This window comes from Anopheles cruzii, chromosome 2 (genome assembly GCF_943734635.1).
Source record: "Anopheles cruzii chromosome 2, idAnoCruzAS_RS32_06, whole genome shotgun sequence".
Taxonomy (NCBI): Eukaryota; Metazoa; Arthropoda; class Insecta; order Diptera; family Culicidae; genus Anopheles; species Anopheles cruzii.
The window spans coordinates 10,250,651-10,269,120 of record NC_069144.1 but is presented as its reverse complement, the minus strand read 5'-3'; the positions used below and the strand labels follow the sequence as shown (position 1 = coordinate 10,269,120).

Here is an 18,470-nt window from a genome sequence, read left to right as displayed (position 1 = left end):
TATGCCATCAGCTCTGGTGCACTCAGTGTGCATGATTAATCGCATCAAGATGCACACGGCGGCGGAGCGCGGTCATTGTGCCTGGGAAAAGTAATTATAAATTAATCACAAGATGATTGGACGACGGCTTAGAATAAGAGCGCGTGGAAAAGAAACATTAAATAAAGATGTTAAAAGTCTGCCCCGTCTCGTCGTTTCGCCTTATTCCACGTCGTAGCCGAGCATGTGTTTGATCTGCGAACCGAAGGAGAATTCTTTTCAGTATTGGACGCAACGCAGGAGACACACCTCCGCCAGAGACACGTAGATAAGATTCCGCGATTCGTCGCGCTGCCCGAACGATTGGACTGTGCCACTGTGATCGCTCATTTATCGGCAATGCATCTGACCTTTAGTGTGTTCCTGGGTGACGGGTGGAGCCTTTCGGGTGTCGAGTGACCACCCGGATACATTAAAGGGGGAATAAAAATTTTGGATACTATTTCTATTCTTCACAGTCTTTTTCGCTTCCTCTCTTCGATCGTTCTCCTTCTTTCTCTTCCTGTCTCTCTGCCTCTCTCTCACTCTTTCTATCTCTTTCTCTCTGTCTGTCTCTCCCTTTCTCTCTCTTTCTCTCTCATAACACGTTATATGCGAGTGTCGCGACCAAACAACAAACGGGCGACGGTGATAAGCGGGAATCGAGATTTCTTGGAATGAAATTATATAATACCTGAAAGAAAGGCAAGAGCGCGTTTATAAACGACACAAGTCGTCGATACGATCACGGTGTGTGCAGTCGAAAGGGGGTTGATTGAAAGGCTAATGAGCGCGAGTGTTTCGGGACGATCTCAAGTATAGGACAGACCAGTGCCTTCGGAAGTATTTTTTTCGCAACCAGGCAACACCGACCATAGGGACCGTAAGTAGCACCTCCCTTTGATAGTTTTGTTGATATTCTTAGTCCCGTGCATTTCTGGTCTATCTCTGTGTCTGCGCTTACTAACAGCCATAAAGTCAACAGTCCCAAGTTAATGAATGAAGTGCTTCCTGAATGAACCCGCTGCTACATTACTTAGTGTTGTTGACCACTTCTAGCCTTACATAATCTGGAGGTTATCAACAGGACCTTGGTTGCGAAAGCTTCCCATTGATTTATGGCCACGCGTTTCCGCGTTTCGAAGTCTTTCATAATTTCTCAACGATTGGACAACATTCCAAAACCCCTCGATCCTGATCGTGTCGGTTGATAAAATTCCAAACTACCGAAAATGATTAGTAGGCCACGATTCTTTTGGCCACACAGCAGCAAGTTACTGGATTGTTCTGGTTGGTACCATTCAACCATATGTTCACCGTTGGCCTCTTAGATTCTATCTCGACTCTCGCCGTGTAACCAGGATGTACCCTGGAGGGTTCGCCAAAAATCCCCTTCAAAGAAAGCGCCGTGGATGCCATTGGTTGGATCCATTTCGTCGGCTATCTACCGTAACTAGGTGCCGGCCAAAAGTTCCCCGTCCCTTATCGGAACGACGACGATTACAATCAATCTCTCCCGGGTCTCGGCTTGAATTGGTCCTCTGGGGTAGCCAAGGCAGGAGTTCATTCAGCGAATCCTCAAGGTGCGTGCTGTTCAATGAGTCTTTCTAATCGTTATCTAATCGACACCTGAGGTATCCTGCGCACGCCTATGCTAGGGCAATGTAATCATTATGAATGAATCTTGTGTCAATCTATTCGTCGGAATGGATCGGTTCATTGATAAGTCCAGCCCGGTCGCCCGTGGAGCTATTTGCAAAAACAACAGATACCGTGGGGCCCAAGGGAGCGAAGGCCTAAGGCCCACCTTTGGCGCCGGCAATCTTCGTTTTGGAAGGTATAGACAGGATGTATTTTCGTCCGATTGAAAGCACGGATTTTTTCAATAAAACTAAAACGAAGTCGAAGGTGATCGGTAACCGTACGAAATGCCCGTACGATCAATGTATTTGATAAAGTGCCGGAACATTATGCCATTTCGTGGCACGTCCGTCGGGTGCGTCGTGAAGTGACATGTTTTTTCTTTCTATCGGGACCTGGACCTGAAGGTTATCGTCAGAAACGCTGCTAAATTGAATTGCTTTATTGAACCTGTTCCGAATCCACATGGAACATGGATTAAAGTTATGGTACCAGGGTACCAGGCACCGCAAGCTTTGCCCTGTCGACGTTGGGGCAGTCGTCGATGTCTTCATCAAACGGTTGGCAGCTGGAGCATTTCAATCGTTAGTGTGCCTTTAACAGCATCCAAACAATAGCAAGCGGCTATAGTTAGTCACAACCTAGAGTCACAGGCCATAGAAGAGGAACTCGAATCTACATGCGCAATTCAATCGAGCAGTCGATTAATCAGACACGCGGGAATTACTGCGCGAGAGCGTCACGGCGAGGAAAAGGTTCTGTATTCACGGAAAATTCTCGATCCCCTTCAGCGTCACTTCGCAAGCCGGAACGTTGGGAGACCCCTGCGGGGGTCAGAGTCTCTGGCATTTGACTGACATCGTGACATCGGGACAAGATCATACACTGCCCGAAGGGACAGGGACAGGGCTAAGTAGCTAACTCGACGCGTGGGCTCCCAGATGCAAATGAGGACGCTAGCAAGCGCATGAAATAGTCTGGCCAAATACACCGCAAACGTGGCGCCACTTGCTACCGACGCGATTGTGACGAACTTCCAGCACGAATCTGATTGAAATTCATCCCTTCCCACAGCCAGCTGTTGATCGTCATGAGTAATTTTAGCCATTTTTAGATGCATGACAGCTTTTCGGACCGTGAACCTAGTGCAGGGCTTTCCTTAAGGTGCACCGCCGGTGACTGACAGATAATTTTTGGTATCGATGTCAAATTTTGCGGGGTTCATAAATCAATTGTGATAAGACACCGAGGCTTACCGAGACTCCTGAGACGATCCTACGAACCAAGTGGTTTGGGGTTCAAGCTGTTAAATACATAGATTAAGTTTCTTTGTTCTGCAAACTTCTGCAGCAATCGGCTTTAAAGATCAATTTCACAAAATACTCCCTTACATCGCTCCATCTTTTGTTTGGGAAATTTCCATTTCATTCTTAAATTTTACAACACACAATAGGGTACTTTACAATCTTTACTTCATTACGGTTTTCGTCGGAATTGCTCTGATTGATTGATGGCCAGAGCGGCCCGTTCCTGATAATGGCTTTCCCATTTGACGAGTCGCGTAGAGTTCATTCATGAGCTTGCCCAAAGTTCATTAATGTGCCTACTACGTTCCCATCTCCACGAGCAAAAGGGGGTAAAAGTTGGACAAACTGTCAAAATTCTTATCTGAAATGTGACACACCGCAACTTTGTACGATAATTTTGTTTTAGTCCGCGGCGGGTCGTGCAATTCCCGAACCGCGAATCCGAACCCACGGCACACCCGAACTGGAGCCGAACGGAGGGGACGATTCGAGAGCCGCCGAAAACCGCCGAAATGTCGACAAAGAGGTTTTACCCTTTTTGACTTCCCAAAAGCCGCCCCCCTCCCGGGGGCGAGGAGGTTTTGTGCGCTTTTAATCGGTTTTAATTTATTCGATTCCGAGAAAACAACGCGGTGGAGTAGAAAAAAATACAAAGCAAAATACAAAGCGAAACACCCACCCTCACGGGTCACGTACGCCGTTTCGGGGCGGGTGGTGGGCACAGGTACGCAAATATGGCCGCGAACCGAACGGCAAGATTAACACAAATTATTATATTCCTGATCTGTGTGTGTGTGTCTCTCTCACTCCTAGGGTCCTCGGTGCCCAAATGATCCTCACGATCGTGCGTCCAAAGGTCTCGAGACCAATGTCTTCGAGGCGAGAAAGAGATCGAGAGAGAGACTGAGAGAGTCGCATCCGATTCCTAGAACGCTGCCAAAGCTGCGCGAAGTTGGCCATCGAACGGTTCTCCAGGGTTTTTCTTGGCCTTCCTTGGACGTCTTCTCAATCCACGGGTGACACAGTCCGCCATTCTTTTCATCTCTCGTCGTCGTCGTCGCCTGTGTTGGTTGTTTTTCAAGGAAAAGTAAATATTGTTCCTTCTTATCAAAAAACATGTTTCCATGTTGAATTCGGCGATTGTTTCGCAAGACGGTCGCCGACTGCCGCATGATGTGGGTTATTATTTCTTGTCAGCGACGACGAGCCGCGACAACACAGGCAATTATTGTTGGGCGAAGAGTATCCAGAAGAATGTTGGTTTGACGATTTGTCGATCGATATCGATTAAAACGGGGCATTGTGTCAGTAATGGGACATTTTAACAGCATGACAATTATTAAAAAGTGGACTAAAGTTGAAAAAAGAACATCTTTCATACAATTTTCCAGATCATCTATTTTCCAATCTTCCTTAGTTCGGACCCATATTTGCGCATTCATTAACTCAGGCTTTAGTAATCACGATCACCACCCACCGCAAATGCATATGTTGCTCAGAACGGAGGCACCACCAGAGGAAAACAATAAAAACCAAAAGGCAAAGCGAAAACTGGAAAACAAACAACTTGCGTGATCGCGCGCTGGAGACGAGTAGCATAAGAGCATAGGTCAGAAGGAAACCGCCCGTTATTTATTGAAACAAAAACTGCCAAACATTCCGCAATTCTGGAAGCACACAGTTCGTCCACCGCCAACAAAAAAACCACCGTCTCGGAACTCCGGATAGGAAAAATAAACTTTAAGCAAAAAATAGGCAAACAAGACACGCGCGAGAGCGCGCGCGTGAAGTGTGCGCGAACCCCGAAGTCCTACCCGAGACGATCGCCGCGAAAGCGAGAGACTCGAGGCGTGGAGAGAGAAACAATAAACCAACAACCGCGACTTAACCACTAAAACCCACGCGCTGCGCAGACCTTCGCGATCCAGAGATCGCCAACACTTGCTCCCTCTCTGGAGAGAGAGGGAAAGCGCGCAAACCGCGAGGCGCAGGCGCCACAAGCTAAGAGGGGATTTTCGCACCGCGATCGTTTTATTACCGAGTCGAAGCCCGAACGGAGCAGTTGTGCGTGCGGTTCCAGCAACCAAATCCTGGCGTATCAGCGCACAACGCAAAAGAAATACGCAGTGTACGACCCGTGTTGAGGCCCTTTTCTGATGAGTGAGTGGTGCAGTGAGCGTGCAACGACGTGCTTGGCCGATGCCGACGAATCGTGGTACAAGTTGGTGCAAGTTTCTGGCCATCTGACTAGCCACCCGCAGAGAACTTATACGATGGTCAGCTTAGACACCTGCTGCACCAGTATGTGATTGGGATTGTTTGTCTGTGTGTGTTGAGTACGAGGCGCCAAAATAGAAGAAAATAACGCCCGCTGTGGAAGGTCGAAGATTATCGGACACCAGCACCACCAACACCCGCCAGCGGAGCTGTACTCCCCAGGACCGCGAAAGACCGCAAACCAACCAGCGCGGCGGTGTGTTGTGCCACTCACACTGATAGTCAGTGCCCCGTTTATCAGTGCGCGCCCTTTCGCGCCGAAGGGCGGGCAAAGCTCCACGAACTAATAGACTAATCGCGCCCGGAACGATTACCCACGGGCAGCAGTCGGTCCGCTTTCCCGAATTTTCGCGCACGATCATATTTTGATTGTGAAGAAAGGTGCATCGGCGGCGAAGAAAGACACGCGTGCGCATCGCGCTCACAAATCTTCGCGTTTCGTGTGAACCGGCGGCGTGTGTCGGTGGTTATCAGCTCTGTTTGATAACCCAAGTGCACAAGACTCCCTTCCCAGGGTGAATCTTGCGCCGAGGAACGGCAAACACAAGCCAAACAGGCTACTACGCAACAACAATGGCCTACGAGATGATGCTGTACCCGACGGAGAAGGTAAGTTTCTCTGTGACGCAATTTCAAACCGTGATCGTGTCATTACGCCTTCAAACGCAAAAAAAAGGTTCAACACACACGGGTGCGGGCAACAATGGCCAGAAATGGCGCCCTTTTTCCATAACGGTTTCCATAATGGGGTGCAAAATCATCGACTGCGAAACGATTAACTTAACCGAAGCGGGAACGTATTACTCTTCCTAGTCTCAGTCGATCAGACATCTTTGGGGGTCATTTTCTTGCAAAAAAAAACAAAACAACCGTACAGTGAGAGGGTAGAAATTTTCCATCAACAAACTCCACGCTTCGTCGGCGGAAAATGTATTGTTTACATCAACCCGAAGCCGCACCACCGCTCCGAATGGAAATGAAATACCAAAATCACGCCGAAAACACACTACTCGCCCGTTCCCCGGGCCCAGTTTTCGCGAGAGAGCATTGCGCCATTACTGGCGAACGGTGTCCATAGGTGCTAATTCGCGGATTTGCGTCGTCCAATTATCGTCCGCGAGAAATCCTTATGAAACTCGGTGACGCGCCCCAACTGCGCTGTTTTGACATTTCTTTCGTATTTGTTTGGGTCTTCAATAAGTCAACAAACAAACACGACAAATCTGTAACTTTTCGACTGTGTAAGCCCTTTATAATCGACCATGCGACTCCAATGTCAGGAATTGGCCTTTCGAAAAGTTCACGCCAACCGAAACCCCCGACCGGATCCCTCGGACACCCGATTAATCCGGGCCGTTTCACAATTCGCGAAGGACGCCTTGCAATGACGCCAATGACAAGACACGGACGTCAGACCGGTTCCGATCGGTGCGACGTCACTGTGGAAAGGGTTTCTCCCTCCCAGTCGATCGATTGCAGAAACAACCGGTCAGCGCCTGCTTAGTCAGCTTAGTTGTTGTTGTTGTTGGGGTACTCAGCTCCGTTTTCTAGAAAGCGCTGGTGGGCTTTTTATGTCACCACCGGGGACATTCGGACCATGTTACACCATTTCTCTCCGCCCCCGCCGAGTGGACAAAAACCATTAGCGACCGCCGACCGGAGTGACAGGCAAAAAAGCGATCGTCATTAGTGGCTCCGAGGTTTTGCGCTTCTCCAAGATAAAACCGAGAGCTCTCTATCCGTCCACGGTTTGCAAAAGCTCTCCCCGGATCAGTGATCGTCACACCGTCCCACGAACACACACTCGCCAGCGGTGCCAGCGTTCCAATATGGCGGCGGCGTTGGCGATGACATCATCAGGTTCGCGGTTCGGGCGGTTAAGCTTCGGTCCCTCAGCTTCAACCAATGGACCGGAGGGGCTGAAACTGTTCAAACAAGCGCGGCGCAGCCATAAAACATAACCTGTCCTGCCTGGCGAGGGATGTTTGCGTGTGTGGGTCGTTTGTTTTATTTTTTGCAACCCCTTAGCGGGCTGCCGATCGTTTCTCGGCCTGCTCAGCCTTCGGCCTTCACAGCGCACAGCGCACGGCGCAGCCTCCTCCGCCGCCTCCGTGACCCGTTTCCTGCTCCCGCAAACCGAATGTTTTATGTTTTTCGAGCAAGTCATGCGGCTTACTGTTGCTGCTGCTGCTGGAAGTCGATTGTCGTAAAACGGTCGAAGAGCCAGCCAGGTTTTGCCACAGCTTGTTGTTGTCATCGCCGTGTGCCGTGCTGTGGCCGTTGTCGTCGTCGACTTTCACTTTTATCCATTTGTTCACATTATTGAACACAGATTGCTTTATATCTGACGAGGGGGTGCCGGGCGTGCAAATCAAAATGACGCTGCTGCTGGCGAAGTCCGCTAGCGAAGAATGGCCCCCACGGGAATGGCTCGATGTTCTCGTTCTAGTCCCGTGCCCCTTACCGGCCAGACGGCTTTATCCAATCCCTCGATCTCGTGTGTTGATCGAACAGGAATCTAAAATGCCTGTGATGGCTGCGCCACCAGGAAACGGGTTCACCGACGTTCGTTCGTGACGGCTCAACCCGGATCGGATTTGACAGCAGTAGCTGCTGCGACATTCATATTTTATTGTTGGCGGCCCAACCCGCGATCATAAAATCCGAAGCTGGGTGGCTCCAAGGATTAGCCGAGAACGAGAACCGCTCGAGGCCGGATCGCGATCGATCGGAGAAGGAATTTGCAGAACTAGAAACGGAATCAATCTGTGTAGCTCCCGGAAGCGCATGATCGTCGCTCGACGCCACGAACGCTTCGGACGTACGAATCCACTGGGCACGATGAAGCCGGATCGGGGCGGAGTCCGTACGTTCGTAGCTCGCTCACTGAAGCCTGAAGAACTTTGGGTTTTCCCGCCGACCGCGCGGTGGGCTTCTTGGGCAACTTGTGATGGGACCAAATTACGCGATTCGTTGCCGCCCGCCAGCTTACGTAATGGTGGCGTTGCACAGGTTGCCTTGTGACGATGACGTCCGACGAGAGAGCGCCAACTGCATGCCGGGGTGAGCTGGGATTTTCCGTCGAATTTGGCCATCGATTGCACTGCCCCTGCCCAGCTCTCGAAGGTTAGATTCGCCGTAAGCCCGTCCGACTGACTCATGCGTCTTGTGCAACCCGCTGCAGCCGTGGCGCTTTCAAATGTGTTTGACGTCACTCGGCGGCGGTGGCGTCGTAAAGTCGTAGCGCTAAAGAGTCGGCCGCGGCCTTTCACTTTCACCTTCGCTGCTGCGCGCACCCGCGGTTGGCGTCAACCGTGTGATGACCCAAAACCTAAGTCCCTGCGAGCGTCGCCGGCAATCCCTCTAGACGTTACGCAACGTGTCCAGAAGAGGTCCGCACGGCCCTTTAACGGGGGCGAAGGGGAAGACCGTGTTCCCGGACTGAACAGCCTTGAGCTGGACCAGGAAGTGGACCATGGGCACGCTAAGGCCGGTCCCGGTCCAATTTATCTCCCGGACAGGACACGCGCGCCACGGAGACCTGGCTGACGGAGCGTGACTTGTTCTGAAAATCGAAAGTGCCGAGCGGAAAATGGCCAACCGCCTGCCGGGCTCTTCTATTGTACGCGGCGGTAGAATTGACGCGATCGCGACGCGAAACTAGCACAACACAGCCCCCGAGGGGCGCCGAGCACGGGCACGGGTTGGTAGAAACTCCAGAACGTGTCGCGCCCCGTCAGAACCGGTCGCGCTGGAGAAGAAGAAAAACAACACGAACAAGAGCAAGAGCAGCACCCCGAGAGGGGGGTGCTGTTTCCGCGATCCAACGCGACCAATTCGCACCCCCTGAGGGCCAATTTGAGCAGAGCGCGAGCGGAGAAGTGAACGGGAACGAAAACCGGTCCGGGCGCCGGACTTGTTCGACATTTAGATGACGCGCGCGCGTGAGCCTCGATCGCTCGCGAGAGCTTTACACGGACCCCTGGCCCACCCCTGGTTGTTTTGGTCGTGGTTTTGGCAAGCGAATGCGCATTCGACTGGCTGTGCCGTCGGGGTGCTTGTTTTGGGAAAATTAATCCCAATCCGATTCCGCCTCACAATTCGGCGACGCCAACGACTGGCTTGTGGAGCCGCTTGGCCCCAGCGAGGCCGTAGTTCATTTTGCATAATGTTACCAGATTCCTGCATACTAATGCGCCCGGCCGGTGCTTCGACTGCACACCGGGGCCGAACGTTTGGTGGTGTGAAGCCACGAGTGGCGCGATTGGCCTGCAAAGGAAACTCACTCTAGGAAACAAATCTCCAGGTGTGCCTTGTGGCCACTACCTTGAGATTGTTTCGGGAGTTATCGTCAAAGCAGGCAGGATTGCAGGCGAATGTCGAATGTCGACGTCGATGTCGAAAGAAGACTTTAAAAACGTCAAACTTTATTCTGGAAATGTTAAACACTTTGTAAAAACTTTGACATTTACGAACAACATACGCGGGCAGAAAATTGAGAAAAACTAATTTCCAAAGTGGGGAGTCTTCAACTCACACGGAAGTCGTGCAAGAGAAGCCAATGCATCCGCCGACGAGTGATCGTTCGGTGCGGATTTTGGTCTCAACAAGACGGAGTTGCTACGAATCCAAATACTAGATGGACCACCCTTCTTCCTATATCTCACAAATCGAAGAATGGGACACTTTAAAATACCCTAACTCTAGTTTCTTTATCAATCTCTCACTCTCGTACGCTACTAACTCCGTAGGGCAAGCACTGAGTTCTGATGTTTGCAGCCTCCATACAGGGGCACGCCCTTCATTCCTGCCACTCCATTCCGGCCATTCATCCATTCATCTGCTCCCCATATGGTTCGATGGACGCTTGGCCAAACCTGTCCAAACCTGCGCGATCCAAACCCCCGGTCCAGGGAACCACCGGGAAACGCGGAAAAGGAAAACTGGGACTTGGCAGGCAGTCTAGTTTTAATTGCTCCACATCTCGGCCCGGGCCCGATGCTCGGACTTCGGAAATAGGAGAAGGGAAAGTTGTTCACAAAAACTCCCGGCCCAGCACGGCACTTCCTTACGTGCGCGCGGCCCCGAAGACCTTGAACATTCCCTGGAAGGACTCGCGGATCGGCTCGCGAGGACCGATTCGTCCCCAACACTTTCCAATCCAACCCGCGTCCCGTGGTGCCGGTGCGATGCCTTTTATTGGCAAATCGCCTGCACCGACCCAGGTTCCGCGCGCGACTCCGTAGACCCAGGTGCAGAACATCATTAGATTGCACCACGCACTGCCGGGAGTGTGACATCAATATTTATGGTGACCGACCGACCAGCCCGACTTTTTGCATAAACAGACAACGAACCAGCGGAGGGCTTTTCTCCCGTTTTCGAAAGAAAGACGTGCGCTCGGTGCTGATGCATCACCCCCGTTTGGCCGCTTTCATGCAAACGGTGCTTAGGCCAACCAGACAACGACACCACCATGTGAGTGGCCGAGCTGAACCTGGGTTTCGTGGAAACAGGGTGTAGGCCAGGCCATTTCTAGGCGCACCCTGTATGCATATTGATTGGCCATTGTTGATTTGCAGTTCGAAACCTTGTGTAGTTCTTGATAACCCATTGAGAGCCCACGGTGAAGCGTTCCGAGTCTTCGGTATTTCTCGGGGATCTCCTCCGGGGGATCTTTGCCAAAAAGAAATACGGAGCCTCAGAGTTGTGGGCTAGATGAGCCAGACGAGTTCGACACTCGATCGCGTGCTTCCCAATCTCCGACCAGGCGGAAAACCATGTTCGAAACAAACAATTAGCAGCAACACCAGCAGTTGGACTGCGTTTTCCAAGAATTGACAGCCAGCCAGTCAGGCCAACAATGGCCGGTGAATGAGTTCCCGCTAATCGCTACCATACGATCACCACACAGCATCATCTGTGCCCGGCAACGTCATCGACGTTGCTCCACCCCAGCGATCATTAGCGAGACGCGCAGCTGCGTAAAGCGTTTAACGCTGACGTCAACGCGCTGACGTGTGCGCGCCAAAGGAAATGGCCATTTTCGCAACTCAATCGAGAGCCCCCCGCGTGTTCGCTTCCAGGTGGGAAATTCAAATCGAATCGTGCTGAGTCGCGGTGCGATGATTGTGCGATTCTTCTCGGGGCCCGTTTGACGGAGCTAAATTTAGCGCGTTACGTTAGAGCGTTCCGATCGAGACACCACCGTTTCCTGCTGCCCCATCACGGCGGCGGGTGCTGCGACACTTACCTTGTTCGCGGCGAACGCGCCTTCGGCGGCCGTAATTCTCGAGAGTCGTCGATGGCGCTAGATGGCGCTGCACGACGGTGGTCGTGCCATTCTGCGAATACTAATGTGCCACATTCGTTACCTGGGTCCCCCGCGCCCGTGGACGTGAATGGATGACGCGCGCGCAGTCATCAGCTCAGCAGTCGTCTCGGGTCAGCTTTTGGCAAACACACAGACACCGACGGGTAGAGAGGTACATGAGAACCAATCCCCTGAGCCCCGCCGAGAGACAATGGGGAAAAGGATGGAGAGAACGTGTTTCGGAGGGAGGGCGGTCGGCGGCAGGCGCACTTTACTGGTGTCGACGCAAGCGAGCGATTCTTGTTTGCGCGCGTTCTGACGTTCTCAGCCGACGTCAACCGATCGAGCGAGAGCAAGAACTGTACCTGGAACTCCGGCTGTTCCAGCCTGTTGGTCTCTGGTCTAGGCGTTTAGCGGCGGCGGGGATGGCTAGAGCATCCCAGCCCAACACCTTGCGCGATCGCGATCGCCACTCCTGTCAGTCAGTCAGTGATATGTTGCGGAAGGCTCGATACACGATCGTGCCCACGACGCGTGCGTCCACCATCTAGTTGTACGAAGTAAAAAGTCCAGGAACCCCATGCGTCAGTCAGCCTCTCTAATGTCCCAATCCGCCTTCCGCAGACTCCGCAAACCGTGCCGGCGGCCGGTAGCAGCTACACGTCGTCGGACCTGTACGCCTCGTACGCAGAGCTGTTCGATCTGTCGCTGGTGCCGAACGACGGCGAGGTACCGCTCAGCCCGCAACAGCAAAGTCTGCCGCTCGGCCCCAGCCCAGCCGGTAGCAGCAGCCCCGAGTACATCCCGGCTACGATCTTCCACGACGTGCCGGCCGGCGGACCGATGCATCAGCTGAAACAGGAGCACCTGGGGACGACGCCGTCGAGTTGGTCGGACACTTGGAGCGTCAGCAGTGGCTACCTCAGCTGCGGCAGTGTCAGCAATCCGGGCTCCCCCGAATCTCCGGCCTCATCGTACGGGCTGCTGGACCATCCGCACCACCAGCAGTGGTCTGCGGCCACTACTCTGCAGCCGCCGCCGCCGCCACCGTACGAGCAGCAGCAGACGATTAAAAGCGAGTACGAGTCGGGCCCGGAGACCAGCATCGATCTGGAGTCGCTGCTCGGTGACGCACCGTCACCGTATCCACCGGTCCCAGCCACCATCGTGAAGCTGGAACCCGGTGCTGGTCACCCGTACTCGTCGTTCCAGAGCGCCGGGCCGTCGCCACCGCCGCCGCAGGACACCGGCAAAGGCTTCCAGATACTGCGGGAGCACCTGCAGGACACGAGCTTCCAGCGGCGGCACAACCTGAAACCGTTAGAGCTGGATTCGCTGATCGGCGGTCTCACGACGCATGCCGACATCAGGCCTGTGTTCGAGTTCGCCCTGCAGGAGGTGAAGGCGACGATGCAGGCGATCTGCACCGAACTCGGCATCTCTTCCGGTATGTATCGCGTACTCAGGACCCGCGTCCGACCCCGCCCAGACTAACCGTGCCCGTTTCAGATCCCAAGCAGTGGTCAACCGTCACGGTACACCAGTGGCTGAACCTGGCCATGGGCAAGTACTCGCTCCCGCGGCTCGACAACCTGGGCCGCCTGTTTCCGGAGAATGGCGCCCAGCTGGCCGCCCTACCGCTGGAGGAGTTCGTACGCCGCATTCCGCAGGTAAGTGTGTTGGTTGGTCGCCTAGCCGCCGCCTCAGTGTTACCGAACGTCAGTCGGCGGACGGATGACGTCACCCTTACGCGAATCGCGCGCTCCCGCGTGATCGCGGGCGCCCGGCCGATGATGATCTCTCCCCGGCCGGCCACAAGCAACTTTTGTGATTTGGTTTGGGGTTGGAGCCTTCGGCGGGGTGGGGCGACGCAGAACCTGTTTCGCGTGTGCGGCTCAAGAGTCACCCTCGCCACGCACGATCAGTTTCAGCCCGCTGGCCAGCCGTTTCGATCCGAAACCGGCGCGCGCTGTGTTCGTGGTGGTGGTGCTCGTGGCGCTGTTTCTGTGGCGTGCTTTTACTTTTCACTTTCACCGCCGTCCCCGTCGCCGCTGCCGCCGCCAACTTGATGTATTTGTAACACGATCGGCAACGCACTCTGAACGCGAATCTTTCTGCCATCTTCACAGGGGGGCCACCAGCTGCACGGATACCTCGAGCTGTGGCTGATGGAGGCCGACAGTATGACCAGTGCGATGATGATGGTCGGCGAGGGTATCACTGGCCATGGCAGCACCCTCCAGGCTCCAGGTCTCCAGGGCGTGGCGCACTTCCCCGGCACATCGGGCAGTGGTGCCGCCGCCACCATCGCCGCCACAGCCACCAGCCCAGCGATGATGGTCGAGAACTTCGACAGTGACTCCGCGAGCGGCGATGCCAGCGACGGTAAGTCCTTTGGTCGATCGACCCTCTCTAGCCTAAGCGGGGTGGGGGGCGCCACCCCAGGTACACACGGAAAGGACCACCACGACCAGACGCAGACATTTGCGACGTCGGTTCCCCGCAGAGGCGCAACGATGATCGGCGCTGAAGACTTTCTCTGGTGGTGAAATTGATTTCACGTGTGCGCGTGCAGAGAGCGAAAGAGAGCGAGAGAAGGCGAAAGCGAAATAGAGACGCGTGGATGGCCGTTTCCTTGGAACGACCTTCGGAATCCACGTCACACGCTGGACGGGACAGGGCGTATGGTGCGAAACACAGAGACGGACGAGGGAGAGCTCCTTTTTTTGCGAAAGTTTTGCTGTTTTTTGTTTGTTTGCTTTTTCCCGGAGAAGAGAGCGGGTCCTCAAACGCAGACCCAGATACCCTTAGGGGTGGTTGGTTCCGATTCGATCTCCGACCTTCGATCGATGGTGATGCTGTTTGTCGGCCACCGGCGGAGGAAAAATGATTCATTGGCCAGCTTCGTTTCACGCAGTTCCGGCGATGCGCCCTCCAGCGACACGCTCAAGCGTCGCTTTTGCCTTTGCCTAGACCGTTGGGAGTGTGGCGGACCAGTATTTCTGGTCCGCACGGGGGCGCCCTGACCACCACAGGCGCCGTGCATAACTCGTCCCAAACGTCCTTGAGTCTCCGATACCAATGGCCAATGAAAGGTGAAAGGGGGCCGATGGCCGACGAAACGAAAGCCAGACGAAAGACCCCGAGCCGAAGCGCCAAGCGCGAGAAAGGGGTCCAAAAGGGTTACGCGACGCAACCGACCGCTCCTCCGGCAAACCAAATCGGACCAGACAGACACACACACGTCGGGGTCAGCGTGGGCTTGCTTTCTCCGTCAGTGTCCCGCCCGCGGAACAACTGACTCACGCTCACCAAGGGTCTCTCTCTCTCTCTCTGACTGCTACTCTCTACCAAAACCTGAAGTGGCCTCACCAATCGCGTAATGGCTCCGAACTAAACTCTGTACGTTGTGTGCCCTTCGTTTCAGATGACGACGAAGACATGCCGCTTGAAAGTCCTGGAAGTTCGTCCTCTGCCGGTGGCGGTGGACGGTCGGGCACGGTAACGACGGTGACCACCAGCGGACCGACCGGGGCATTGGCCGGCCCGAAGCCACGTCAGAGCGGCTCGCACATCCATCTGTGGCAGTTCCTGAAGGAGCTGCTGGCCAAGCCGGAGCAGAACCAGAACGCCATCCGTTGGATTGATCGCCAGAAGGGAGTGTTCAAGATCGAGGACTCGGTGCGCGTGGCCCGACTGTGGGGCCTCCGCAAGAACCGCCCGGCGATGAACTACGATAAGCTGTCGCGCTCGATACGGCAGTACTACAAGAAGGGTATCATGCAGAAAACCGAACGCTCTCAGCGGCTGGTGTACCAGTTCTGCGCCCCGTACGCTCTCTAGAGTGCCGCGGATCCGAATCTAGGTTTAAGTTTTATTTATTATGCCTAACTTATTTCCCGTCCGCCGTCCGTCCCCCTGGGATGGGATGATCACTCTTTCGTATTATCGAACGTTCCTGAGCGCCAGCGATCGTGTGGTCGGTGCGGTAGTATTAACCCAACGACTGCGAAGCAGAGGCGCGACCTGGCGACCTGACGGAACAGGATAATATCTGCTGGAAACGAGGTGATCCCCATCAGCCACCCGGGGAACAGCGGACGGACGAAACAGAATTTACAAACTCATTCAACTTCAAACTAGCGTGTCAATGATGGCTACGCTATGATTTGTGTCACAACGCCGGTCAGGGCTGTATAGAGTCTCGCTTCACGAGGGAACATCCCGGAAGCGAGAACCCAGCGACTGGTTGAAAGCGGACGGATAACAGAAACTTTCCTCGAAGCACAGCAAGTCGAGCTCCGTCACGGTCCAAGATTTCTGGATGCGATGACGGCACAGCGACGACAGCAGCTTCGGTACAAGGATCGCTTTCGGGCGAGGTCAGGTGTTTCCCGAATTTCTAACGATAAGCGCGGAACAGTGGCGGGTAGCAGATAGATATATCACGCCCGTCGTTGTTCGTCGAAGTTTTGTCGCATGAAGACAACGGAGTTACACTTTTGTTATTCGTTCCATGTATTGCTTACCGCTCTGTGGTGACGCTGGTTTCCGGGCGTACCCGGGTATTACGGGCGCCCGGCTGCGTTGCAGAGTCGGTAATTTCGGTCCCATATATCTATGATATATTTTTACTGTAAGTTCTATGAACATTACAAGCTAGTTAGCGATCGTTAGATGTAGAGAGAGAGCGCGCGCGCTGGAAGGAGATCCGTACGGTTAGGTTAAGCACTTAGGTGGTACACATTGCTCAGCGAAGACGATTTTCAAATCACTGCGAGTGACTAGAGTGAGCAGTTTGTTGCCTGTTTATCGACGTATTTGTTTTAAATTTGTCTCAAACGAAGGACAGGACTTTCTCCGTGAACAGAAGTGACTCTCCGTTCGTTTGTTATCACTTTATTTAAATTAAGGCATATTTGTGCTCCATCGAACATGTCGTTCGTTCCCAGCACACCTACACTAGGTTTGGCAATATTGCGCATAGAAAGAGGTACAGAATTAGTTAAGATTTATTAGTGTAATGAGTAACCGACGGTACAGAAAGCGAGATTAACGCCACGAACGACGCATGGACCAGTTCCCAGTCAACCGATCAACAGTTGTCGATGAGAAGCCTTTGAGCTCACCTTCTCATCGTAGACTTTTCGCCGGTTACTGGTAAGATAGACACACGGACAAGCGGCGTGCAGCGAAGTCGATTGTTCGCGCGATATGGAATCTTCACCTTACTGTGGCAACACATTAATAGAATCAAGTGAGCATACGATTGTGCTTCACTTTGCAGTTGGGCAGCTTTCGTTGGACAACTTAATGTTATCGTAGCTCGTAAGCGCACTAAACTACGCATACGGCCCTCTAGTGGCCTTTATTCCGCCTAATCGATTTACATTTCACTATGGGTGTTTGGGTAGCTTCCCGCGTTGGTAGCATAGTTGGTAGAATCGATAAGTCCCCAGCGTACACGTAACGTTACAATTAGCTCCATGTGATTTTAAGTGCCTTTTGTAATTTTAAATAATAACCGCCACAGGGGCAAACTAATAACGGTGGGTACAAGTGTTCCGAGAAGATCTTTGCATTCGATCGATCGGTTCACTCGGAGGATAGCAGCAGACACACAGCTCGCCAGAGATCTTACCGTGCTGTTGCGCGCATTATTTCTTGTAGAACACTTAACACTTAGAATCAGACCGACAAACGTAACAACACAACGGCATCGCCGATGCACTCCATGTTGATGTTCGAAATAAATTGAACCTAAAAAATAAGCGACAATTATTGACAGTGAACATTTGTTTTTGTTCTACTGAAAACTGTGGTTAAACGAAATCGAAATCGAGACCCAGCGACCATTTTAGAACATTAACCGAAACGTTGTGAAATGATCGATTCAATTAAAACGTCAGAAACGTCAATATCATTTGACACTCATTCTGACAGCGCGGTTTTTAATACTGTTTTGATCTAGCCGGCTTTGCTTGATCGTCTACGATACAAATTTGTTTTTGCGCAGTGAATATTCGTAGAAAACATGAACCTAAACGATTTGCCCGATGAAGTAAGTGATTACAACACCAAACAAATGTAACTGACTAACAAGTGTTTGTTTTGGCAGGTTTTATGCCAGATTTTCGATCACCTCGATCTGTACGAGTTGAAGTTAGCGTCCTCGTGTGCCGTCGGTGGGCGGAACTGACTTTTTCTGGCCAAAGGATGGACCGTGTTTGGTTGGTGCAGCCTGATGGCGGATGGGAACTTGTGCTAAACACCCGCAGGAGTTATCGCAACATTAATCACAAGGGTTTTACACGTCCCAAAGGTCCGTTTGAACGCTTATCACGGTTTCTGCAAACGTTGAAGCTTCCTGTTCGAAGGTTGAAAGTTGATTATGGATTAACTTTCGAAGAATTACGGTTGATCCTGCTAGAAGCTCCTGAAGTACAACATTTATCCATTAAACTACATTGACGCCAACTGCAAAACGAACGAACCATTCCCGGTTTTAACGAAGCTAAAATGCCTCGAGCTGTATGGATATGAAAAAATCAATTTGATTGCTTCCGAATGAATGTCGCAAATTTGCAGAGTCTTTACATGAGCTGCGAGACAGATCGTGAACTGGAAGCATGGAGACACCTGAGTGGGCAGTTAAAACTCGTTTACGTCGATCAGTTCAATTCAACCTATATCTCCCAATTTCTCGAGCTAACGTTCCCACATCTAGAAGATTTTACCATAGAAGAATTTTGGTGGGACGACTGAAGAGGAAGATATAGTTTCAAGCAGAGGGAATGATTTTTTTCGAAGACACTCCTTGCTTCGAAGACTTTCTGTCCCCGTGCCTATTTCAGTAGAATGGATTCGAAGTATTACTAGCCACTGCCCTGAGCTGACGTATCTGTCCCTTGTTT

At 52.5% G+C, this 18,470-nt stretch overlaps 1 protein-coding gene across 1 annotated transcript; it reads left to right on the top strand.

Moving 5' to 3' along the window:
• Window positions 1–5,172: 5,172 nt before the first annotated feature.
• Window positions 5,173–16,336, top strand: LOC128277813 (DNA-binding protein D-ETS-4). The gene is made up of 5 exons (XM_053016342.1): window positions 5,173–5,852; window positions 12,181–13,003; window positions 13,066–13,226; window positions 13,686–13,941; window positions 14,984–16,336. The coding sequence occupies exons 1-5, from the start codon at window positions 5,817–5,819 to the stop codon at window positions 15,397–15,399; spliced, it is 1,692 nt and encodes a 563-aa protein (XP_052872302.1). The 5' UTR covers window positions 5,173–5,816; the 3' UTR covers window positions 15,400–16,336.
• Window positions 16,337–18,470: the final 2,134 nt, after the last annotated feature.

Coding starts and splice junctions, on each gene's coding strand:
- LOC128277813 (XM_053016342.1), top strand. CDS start 5,817: ATGGCCTACGAGATGATGCTGTACCCGACGGAGAAG. Junction 5,853..12,180: donor TGCTGTACCCGACGGAGAAG/GTAAGTTTCTCT, acceptor CGCCTTCCGCAG/ACTCCGCAAACCGTGCCGGC. Junction 13,004..13,065: donor CGAACTCGGCATCTCTTCCG/GTATGTATCGCG, acceptor TGCCCGTTTCAG/ATCCCAAGCAGTGGTCAACC.